General features: G+C 38.0%; 1 protein-coding gene across 2 annotated transcripts in view; it reads left to right on the forward strand.

The window, feature by feature from the left end:
• The window catches only part of LOC145486620 (heparan sulfate glucosamine 3-O-sulfotransferase 3B1-like), a 24,001-nt gene extending 13,940 nt beyond the window's left edge, over positions 1-10,061 (forward strand). The window contains exon 2 of one of the 2 annotated variants that reach the window (XM_081465316.1): positions 6,716-10,061. In XM_081465316.1, coding sequence (XP_081321442.1) covers positions 6,772-7,815 — 1,044 coding nt within the window. In that variant the 5' untranslated portion in view covers positions 6,716-6,771 and the 3' untranslated portion in view covers positions 7,816-10,061. Of the gene's footprint in view, positions 1-6,565 lie in introns of those variants that run through there. The other variant, XM_081465315.1, reaches the window with a different exon arrangement.
• Positions 10,062-11,116: the final 1,055 nt, after the last annotated feature.

Genomic DNA, 11,116 nt, shown 5'->3' on the forward strand with positions numbered 1-11,116 from the left:
TAGAATTCTATTAAAACTCGGTAGAAACACAAAACCAGCACGAGCTGTTGACGTAATGATGGCGCGAGCAAAGAGAATTTACATTTTGATAATCAAAGTTAACAAGTTGTTTTCCTTTTTTCCGTCGCGGTGTTTTCTAAAAGAAATAGAAAACATGTTCTCCGTGTTTCTATCGAGTTATAGGAAGACTCGTGAAAGTTTGGGAGAACTTGAAAAAGCTGTGGAAACACTCGCCTACGGCTCGTGTTCCCACAGCATTTCTCGTTCTCCCAAACTTCCACTCGTGTTTCTATAACTTGATAGAAACACGGTACATGCTTTCTATTTCTTAAATGTATCCGTGTCGAGTCCTGTTTCTTGGTAGGCGTACATTTATATCGGAACGTCAGTTCAACTCTTCTGGCAAGAATTCGTTGAACGTATTCCGAATCATCTTCCATGTCCTCATACAACAATCTCTCCTCAGTCCTACCATCATGTCACGTGAACAGTCTGGGCAGAGTATATGGACCTTGCTTGCGGCTACTGCGCCCGCAGTACGAGCGGCATTAAAAACTGAACTACCCAACTAAAACAACACGATAGAACTGAAGAAGCTAGAGGTCTTTTTCTTCGAAGAGTTTTTGTACCAAACTCCATGCGTTCCGATGCTTTATATGGAATTTTAATCTCCACTTTCATCCCTGTTTAAAATGAAAACGAGAGGAAGCAATTCACCGCTCAGCGTGACTTTCCCCCGAAACAAAGTGGTTGAAAGAGAGTGTTAAAGAACACCAAGCGAACGTTCCAAAGACAAAGAGCAAAGACATACTTCCGTAAGACCTCGATATGGCACAGGATTTTGCCTCCAAAGTGGATCTAATATTATCAAAGCTAAGCCAACTGGAAAGCATTGGCACACAAATAAATATATCTTAAGACTCGGTGGATCGAATAAATCAAACGGTCGCAAACCTTCAAAGTGAATCAGTCTACCGCTTAAAGGAAGACGTTCGAAATACAGGTGAAGAAACAAATACGCTTCAGACAAGCGTAAAATTCCTGAATTATGAAGTGGGAGCCAGTAAGAAAAAACTCCGAGATGACGAAGAGAAGTCACAAAAGGAGATGGATGACTTACCCTCCAGCCCTTGATTTACGAAGTGTACAGCCGCCGCGAAAATCTTCGCTTCTACGGTATTCCAGAAACCGACGAGGAAGAGAACACTGAAGCCGTTTTGAAAGCCTTCTTAGAGAAAGAGTTAAATGAGGAAAACACTCAATATATTGAGTTCCAAAGAGTTCACCGCGTCGGTAGAAAGGATCGAAACACAAGAAAACCCCGGGCCATCATAGCACGTTGCTTTCGCTTTAAAGACCGAGAAAACTTCTTTTCTTGCCGACGCAACATCGATAGCCAGCAGGAGCCATAATCGGGGACGGAGACTGTAAGCGCGCGCCATTTCTAGTATTGGGGTTGTCCCCATGATATGGGACAATTTTTCTATTTTTAGAACAAATTGCGCCATCCCGTGCGGCACACGCGCGTACATGCTGCGAGGATTTTTGCGGATGTCGCGTGGGGAAATGGCGTCCGAAATTCCCGAAATGGTTGATGCTTTTGGCCCACAACTTAATGCGTTCATGTCTGTTGGAATTTTACTGGGATGTCAGTATTTTCGTCGTAAGCTGCTCCAGTTTGAGTGAAGTAAGACTGTGTGGAATTTAGTTATGTGCCGCTTTATATCACGGACCAAGTTGTGTTCTGCTGCTTCTTTTACAAGAGCTCCACATTACTCCAGTCTAAGTTTCACATATGTTGAAGAATAACAACTTTTCCAAACCACAGCAAAAAAACTCGTTAGATATATTTGGATATAGCAGAGTTTCAGGACTTCAAAGTTTCTCTCCTCTTGCCACACACTTGCGAGGATTTCGCAGACTCTATCTCGACCGAAAACTAAAAAAAAAATAATAGTTGCAAGTTTGAGATTCGCCTAAATTGTAAGCAAAGCTTGATGTTTTATCAAGGCCCAATAAGTGACAGTAAAGTTTATGTGTGTAGATGCTGCTTAGTTTTTTTTTGTGTTGAAATCCAATGAATTTTCTCTTGTCGATGACTAAGAGCGCCCGCCGATGCGTGTTTTGTACAATCAGCAAAACAAGACAAATTGGACTTGCCCACTTTCGTGTAAAAACGTACATCGAACTCATATCAGATCTCTAGTTTTTAAATATGTTTAAGGTTGATAAATGTTGAGAACATATTAAAAGCTTAGCTGAAAATAGGTGAATACAGCAAAAATAATCAGCAAAATTACGATGACGCTTTCTTAATCAACTCGAATAACAATTTCGATTTTGTTGGTTGAATTATCAAAACTCCTTATCTATTTTATTTTCGCAGTGTAAAATTTTACTATGTTATAGAAACACACATGATGTTAGTAGCCTTTTGGCGTTGGTGAGAATTGTTGCTGCATCTCGGCACAAAAGACAACAAAGGAAATCTTTGTCAAGATTTGTTGACAATTGAAAACACCGACTCGGATTTGAAGTGTACGCGCTGCACTATGCAAATAAGACTTTCCTTTCAAAAGCTTTTGCAAACTCGCCAAATAAACAGAAACAATAAGAAACTATCAAAAACAAGGTTTGGCTATGATTAAGCATTGTTTGGGACAGTCACAAATTAACTCGATACCAGAGTAAAGAGTTTTCTTACATAACTTTTCTTTACAGAACAAACGCAAAAGCTTACGCGTACAACTAGCGCGAGCAAATATTATTCATTCACAGCGCGAAATTGAAGTTTGGCTTTCGACCCTGAAAAACTCACCTTTTCCATTAGCTCAGAGCATAAAACTACATATAAGAGCCCTGGTTCTTATTCGCTGCCTTATTCCCTGCCACCGCTGTGAAAAATCTGCAAGAGAATCTCGCCACTCTCACCATTTGATCAGGCAACGTGACAACATCCACGCGAAAGCTCACGACATATGCGTGGATCCGCGCGGATATTTAACGTCAGGATGGCGCAATTTGTTCTAAAAATAGAACAATTGTCCCATATCGTAGGTGCGCGCGGATCCCAAGACTTACGGTCTCCGTCCCCGATTATGGCTCCTGTAGCCAGTCGAATTTCAGTATTGGCCCTAAGCAGGTGATGGAAGAGGCTTATTCCGAAGATGGTGCAAGCAAGAAAAGATGGAAAACGAGCAGCTTTCAGTAGGATGGAACCCTTAGGCTATAAACTCTTTATTGACGGTGTGGAGGTAAAATAGTCATTAGCTAATACTTTTTCCTTTTATTATCTTAGTTGAGGCCGACCTCTCGATACTCAAGCACACGAACTGATTAGTAAACATCTACTAAGCTTCAAGCTTTTAAAAAATGTTCCAGGTTGTTTAGCTTATTGTAGTATTCGCAGGAATTAGTTCACTTTTTATTTTTTCGTTTCTATTAGGAGCTATCGATTAGCATATTCCTTAGTTCGTTTTTGAACCGGTTCGCTTCAAACAAAAGTCTAACACTTGATCTTGTCCGAGAGTTAACAGTTTAATTTTTCACACTCGCTACGTTTTTCATCTCGTTTCTTTTGTTTGTTATGTATGTTATTCTAAATTTATCCACTATGCACTTATCAAAATCGGGAATGCATTAATTGTTCGGGTAACAGCGACCCTTCTGGGAATAACAGCTACTGTTTTTGTATATTTTCCACGTATGCAAATTTCAATGGATACAACAACCTTAAGTTTAAAACTCTCTCGCTGGGGGCTAACTGGCTAATTCAGACATCTGCTTTCTGCAAGAAACGTACAGCACTGAAGAGATTGAAAATCAATGGAAAAAGCAGTGGTCCGGAGACTTATTTTGCTCATCGCTCTAACCATAGTCGTGGAGTCGCCATTCTTGTTCGAAAATCCGTTGACTTCAAATTGAAATCAACTCGATCTGATGAGGACGGGAGGTACCTCATTCTAGACTCAGAATCAATCGAGAAATCTCTGAGAGGATTGTTGAAGGGCTGGAGTTTGAGAGGACTTACACTACTTGGAAAAATCCAAGTGATCAAATCTTTCGCCATACCAAAGATCTTATACAGGGTTGTTCTCATTTAAAAACAAAAAAGAGTTTATCGAAAAAAAAAAAAAAAAAAACTTTATCATATTCTTTTGTTTGGAAGGGAAAAGATAAAGTTAAGCGCACAGCATTTATTAACCCTAATAATAAAGGAGGCTTGAAAATGCACAACATTGAGTCAATGATTTCTGCCCAAAGAATAATTTGTATCAAGTGATATCTGTCACCGATCTTGCTGGCTCAAGAAGTTTTTTCTGGATTTTTATCTTAAAAAAGTAAGGGGAAAATTCTTGTTTCATCGTAATTTTAATTATACTTAACTATCGATAGCTCTTCCAGAATTTTACGAGTAATGCATTGTGACATGGAACCTTTTAAACGAGGACAACCTGTCCTCATCCCTGAAATAGCAAATCAAGTGATATGGAACAACCAGTTCATTTACATTGAATCAAGTCAATTTATAACAGTAGGCTGATTGATCTTGGAATCGTAAGAATTGGAGACCTGTACGACACAAGGGGAGAGTTCAAGCCGAATAAGGAACCATCATACGGTGGAAGCCCTCGTAAGCGGACACCCTCGGGGGCGAAAAAGCTGTCCGTAACTGTTATTAACAGCGGCTTTAACAGTCTCACTGCAACAAAAAGCAGCGATACAGTTTACAAATGTTTATAAGCATCTTTCAATGTCAGGCCCAATTCTTTTGAAGTGTCCATTTACGGGAGCTTATAAACAAAGGAAAAGTCTAGATTGTAAACCCTACAAGTGTCCGTGGCCGCTTACGAGAATGTCCGCTTACGGGAATGAGTAGATACAGAGTTTGTTTGTGAGTTCAAATGGGGTTTTGTGGAGGCAGTCGTTAGCAGAGCTGTGCGCTTTTGAGAGTGTCCGTTAAGAGAGCTCCTACTGTATTCAACTCACTCACCAGTGAAACATTTTCTACTTTTCAGTCTCTTCAATGCTTTTCAGGAAGAATGGCACGAAATATTAAAAACAAATAAAAACTCTATCTCCTCAAGAACTCATGATCTAATCCAAACTGATTTTATGACAGTTTTGTTTCTAAGATATCCAGTATACCAACAGCGCAAAAGAAATATAACGAAGCTTTCAGCACGCACATATCCAGTTAAACTGGAAAAAGATATATCTACTGCCCTTCAAAACAACATTGGATACTAAATTAAGAGAATTCCAATATAGAATATTAAACAGGATCTTATACACAAGCAAGATGCTGTTTAAGTTTAACAAAGTAGATTCTCCCTATGCGATTTTTGTGAAAAGGAGTTGGAGACCATAGAACATCTCTTTCTCCATTGTACAAAAGTGTGCATGTTTTGGGATGATTGAAAGGTTGTACTTAATTCCTTAAATATAACTGTTAGGTTTGATATCAAGGATGTTCTTTTAGGGATTTTAGGTACGGATAATATACGCATTCCAGTCAACTACATTCTTCTTGAAAGTAAATATTTTATTTACCGCTGTAAGTTAAATAAGGGCTCTTTATGTTTAAGACTGTTAGTCGATAAATTTATTTATCGCGAAAAAAACAAAAACAAAACAAAATCCATTTCCACGATAAAAAATGGAAACCTTTACTCCCATTAATACAACAGTGGCTGTTATCCAAATCTCGTTTTTCTAAGATTCCTTTAATTACTCTTTGTTTTATTGAAGTTGAATAAGTTAAGTAATCCTTATAGTGTAGTGCAGTGAAGTTTTCTTTGTAGTTTGTAATTGAGGTAATTGTTGTAAATTTTGTCATGTTTGTACGTATCGATCTGTACGTTCTTTCCCTATACCTGTTAACGAAAAAAATAAAATACATAAAAAAGAGAATTGTCAATGTGATCTCTTGAGAGAAAAGTAACCCACTGTCATGATAGTACAGTTTTTCCTACCGGCTGAGTATTGTTTGTTATTTGTTCAAATTTCAAACCGAACGGCTCAAGGTTGTACCTAACTGATGAAAGATCGCAGAAAACTAATATACATAATATAACAAACCTAAGGAGGTCCTGTTTTTGCGTGTCCTCGGTAGACAATTGGACTGCCGAGAAAGAACAAAAATTCGTTCAGGTGGCGCCCAAACTTCACATGTCCGGCGCGCTTACTGAAAGGTTTTGAAAAGAAACCTGTTTGTTATGTACAATGAAGTTTACAAAATTGACGAAGTTCAGGAACGGGTGGGGGTGGGGTCCGTACGGGACTAGTTGTCACCCAGTGGTATAGTGCGTTTTTCTGATTTAGGGTTTCTTTTTGCATGAATCGAATGCCCAATACGAGTTTGGTGGAAGGAAAAACCCATAGCTTGATAAAACATTTTCTGGCATGGCGACAGCTGATCTTTTAGTTGTCAAATTAACGTACAACACGTGTGCGTAGGTAAATGGGTGGGCGCCATCATTAGTTTTTTTATAATCCGATTGTCTTATTAATCAATTTTACTTGCTGGATAGTTTGAGTAGAAAAGACGTTTTCGTTCGGCAATCACTTCTAACGAAACTGATGACGTCAGCAGTATTGGTGATAGTTTGTTACTCTATTGCATGGAAGTCCATACTCTACGTCATCAGCTTTAATGGAGTTTGTGCTCTGTTTATTACTTATTACTCACTTAACTTGTGGGCTGCCCTTTCAGGTATCAAGTGCCAACTGTATGCAAATAGAGCACCAGTCTGCGAAGGCAAACGACCCATGGCAGTGTGGCTGGACGGAAGAAAAGTCTTCCTTGTTCTTCTCCTAGGATTACTATTGGTTTTCATTTACAGCATTACATTGAAGAAACCTGAAGGACGGTTTAAACGTATAAACGATGACCATTTTCTGTTTGACGTGCACAATGATACGAATAATTCCCCTTATAGAGCATCTGTTGAGACGTTGCCTTCAAAGAAGGTAGAAGGTGATGAGGAACAATGGAATAAGCTCAAAGAATCCAGCAAGGTACGCAAGCGTCTCCCAAATGCTATCATTATTGGCGTGAGAAAAGGAGGCACGAGAGCTCTGCTGGAGTTTTTAAAAATCCACCCCAAGATTAAGGCCTGCCCGGTAGAGGTACATTTTTTTGATAACAGCAAAACCTATCAGTTAGGACTGGACTGGTATCGAGAAAAAATGCCCAAATCTCAAGCAGATGATATAACCATTGAAAAAACGCCAGCGTATTTTGTGACGGACAAAGTTCCCGAGCGACTGTACCAGATGTCAAGTACCGTCAAGCTGATTGTGATTGTGCGCGACCCATCGGAGAGGGCGATTTCTGATTATGTACAGGTTTTATTTAAAAACCGTGGACTATTACCACCATTCGAGAAATTCATTACCAAAGGTAAAGCCGAAAAGGTGTTGAGGACTTCAACTAGTACGGTCCAAATCGGTGTGTACGTTGAACATTTGAAAAGGTGGTTAGAATATTTCCCTCTCTCGCAGCTCCATTTTGTCAGTGGGGAAGAGTTGACTTCTAATCCAGCCAAGGAACTTCAAGCTGTTGAAAAATTCTTGAACATCAAACCGTTTATTAAGGAGGAACACTTCTATATTAACAAGACCAAACGTTTTCCTTGTTTTACCTCGCTCGTTGAAAATAAAAAAAAGAAAAATTGGGGTTGTTTGTCGGAAAGTAAGGGTCGGGCCCACCCTTCTATTAGGGATGACATTCGTAAGCTTCTGCAGGACTATTACCGGCCGTATAATGAGGAATTTTATAAACTGGTAGGAAGAGATTTTCATTGGCCATAGAGGAGTAGTCACTGTTATACATGGCAAAGTTTCATGTGTCTGGGACTGAAACCAAACGTGCACATTGTGTACGAGCGAGTTCTTTATGGTCCCTCCTGAACGCTTTGAAGCCAGACGTGAATATGATCGGAGAAATGCAGATAATATAAGACGGAGTAATACAGGACATCCATCATTAATGGATTTTAATTTGCTGCGGTTTTTCGTAAGATAAACTCAAATGCCCGTACCATTATAACATGTAATGCTGAGTTGTAAAGCCGCTCTTGCTTCCTGATATAAACAACAAACTGATAAAATAACTCGGAGAATTGTTATCCATTTCTATGTTAATCTTGGGTGGAGTTAGGGAAAAGATTAAAGGTTGTACACTTGTTAAATCTTTCTCGTCCGTAGTGGCCGTAATTACTTTGGTCAGTAGTAGTAAGATGTGGAAAGTTAAAAGGCCGCCAATTCCTGTTACAACTCGTCCAGTCTTGTGCTAGAGCACTTCATAACTCGTATTCAATGTTATTCAGCTCCTTGCTCACCCTCGTTTCGAGTATGTCAAAAGACAAATATATGAAAAGGGTATATTATAATATAAAAAGACTGGTAAACGTCGTTGATCTTTTGGACACGACTGGGAATCTGTGAAATTGAGTTGGCGGAAGTCCTGTTGTGCTGATTTTATTTACCGTGGGGTATTAAGCCTTATATGGATTTCAAGTTAATCTGTATCTAAAAACAGAAAGGTATATACGCCTAGATTTTGATGGGTCATTATTATCACTCTTTATCGATTGATGCTACAATCATAGTATCAAGAAACTACCCAATCATCGGTGAACATGTTGCTATCATTTTTGCGACGCAATAGGTTACCATAGCAACAGTATGACCTGCTAAAAACACCCTTAATTTTAACTTTAAATACTTATGCGGCACGGTGAAATTTTTTTACATCATCAAATTTTGATAAGCAGAATAAGACGCAACATTTGGCAAAGTTAAAAAAAATTCTGTACATAGGGTTCGAACCCACCTTAAATTTTGAACTCCATGTGCAAACTTTGCCAAAAGTTGTGTTTTATCCTGCTTATCAAAATTTGATAATATAGAAAATATAGGTTTTGAATAGAAGATTTTTTGAATAACAAGCCCTTAAAGCTCAAATTAAGGGTGTTTTTAGCAGGTCATATTGTTGCTATGGTAATCTATTGTGTCACGAAAATGATAACGTGTTCACCAATGATCGGGTAGTTTTTGATACTATGATTGTAGCATCAATTGATAAAGAGTGATAATAATGACCCATCAAAACTTGACGACAACTGTTCAATGGGGTTTAAAACGTTATTTGCCTCCTTGTGTTACGAGTATTCGAACCAGGAACTGATTCGGAAAGGTGTCTGTCTATGATATACTAAATAAATACCAAGTTTAGTAATCAGTTTGTTAACAATTGGTAAAACGCCTTGAGTTATACCAAAATCATGATTACATATGTTTTACATTTTGAACGGAGATATGTTTTTTTGCAATATGTTTTGTGTTTCTAGAATATAATTTTGTTTCGTTTTTCTTAAACAACTGTCTCACCGTCTTCGGTGGAAAAAAAACTGAAAACCGTGTTCTGTCGGTTTGGCTGATCAACTTTTTCAATTGGGATTGATGTTGTTTGACTTGATTTAAAAGTTATGAAAGTAATAATTAAAGTTAAAAGTTCTCAACAGAGTAGGGTGGGCCTGGGTAATTTATATTGTTGATTTATCTAATTTCCTTGCCCACACCCTTGTCAATGGCATTATCTTATGCGGCCTCTCTCTAACTCTCTTTGGAAACAAAGTCTTTGACCCACCTTATAACAAAGTGGACTATCAGTATATTAGGCAGTGCTATTAGACATGCTTTCATAAAAGTCAGAGACTCCAGGCCTTCAATGGAATGATACAATTTTAATAACAACAACTACGGATTACTTCCTTCTTAAAATAAAAAAACATACATATATTATTAAAACATTACAAAAGTGAGAAACAGCAATTGAAACTGACAGCCTTGTTTCAAAATGTCTGTATCAATGAAAATACACTCTTTTGACCGACACAACGTAGGATGATTTTTTGAAGGTGTACTATATTTCGGCTGGCCAAACCAGCCTTCTTCAGGTACAATGGAAATGTTATATTGGGACGTGTTTTTATGTAGCCGATATTTACGTAATACCGGAAATACGGTAAAGTAATTGACAGTGTAAATTAAAGATAAGCATACGGTAAAATAAAATAACATGATAAAAGAACATAATAAAAGAAAACAAATGGAAACAATTAATATGTTTCTTCTTTCTTTTGATCCTGATGGTCTGAACATCCGCATTACGTATTTCCGGTATTACGTAAATATCGGCTACACAAAAACACGTCCTAATGTAAAAATTTTCATTGTACCTGAAGAAGGCTGGTTTGGCCAGCCGAAATATAGTACACCTTCAAAAAATCATCCTACGTTGTGTCGGTTTTTGCTTTGTATTCTTCATTTTATATGTAAAGCCGATTAGATCACTATTGATCCAACGTATACCAGCAGGATCATCGTTCCGGTTGCTTGCTTAAACATTTTATACTCTTTTGACAGCCGAGTATAGGACATTTGCATTGGATGTTTAATGCATGGTTGAAACTTTTTTTTTTTCATTGGAAGACGTTCTCAGAATGGAAGGTTTTTAATGTTACATTCCGTCTTCTTTTTAATAATTGTATAAAAGCAATAAAACTCAACTTATGAGAATCTACGGCTTTCGAATAACTGTACTGGCTCGTGAATCATCTTACACATCTTTTGCTTTTTTTTCAAACAATGCTTAATCATAACCAAAACCTGTTTTTGATAGTTTCTTATTCAGGTTTCTGCTTGTTGGCGAGTTTGCGAAAGTTTTTGAAAGGAAGGTCTGACGCGTACAAGTAGCTCATTTGCATAGTACAGCGCGTGCACTTTCCAGTCCGAGTCGGCCGTGTTTTCAGTTGTCAACAAATCTTGACAAGAATTTCTTACGTTATCTTTTGTCCTGAGATGCTGCAACAATTTTCACCAACGCCTAAAGGCTACTAACATCATCTGTGTTTCTTCAACACATTGAAATTTTACACTGCTAAAATAAAATAGACAAGGAGTTTTGGTAACTCAACCTCCAAAATCTAAAGAAAGCGTCATCGTAACTTTGCTGATTATTCCTGCTGTATTCACAAGCTTTTTATATGTTCTAAACATTTATCAACCTTGAACAAATTTAAAAACTAGAGATAGTGTAAGTCATGAG

This window comes from Orbicella franksi, chromosome 5 (assembly GCF_964199315.1).
Source record: "Orbicella franksi chromosome 5, jaOrbFran1.1, whole genome shotgun sequence".
NCBI classification, from domain to species: domain Eukaryota; kingdom Metazoa; phylum Cnidaria; class Anthozoa; order Scleractinia; family Merulinidae; genus Orbicella; species Orbicella franksi.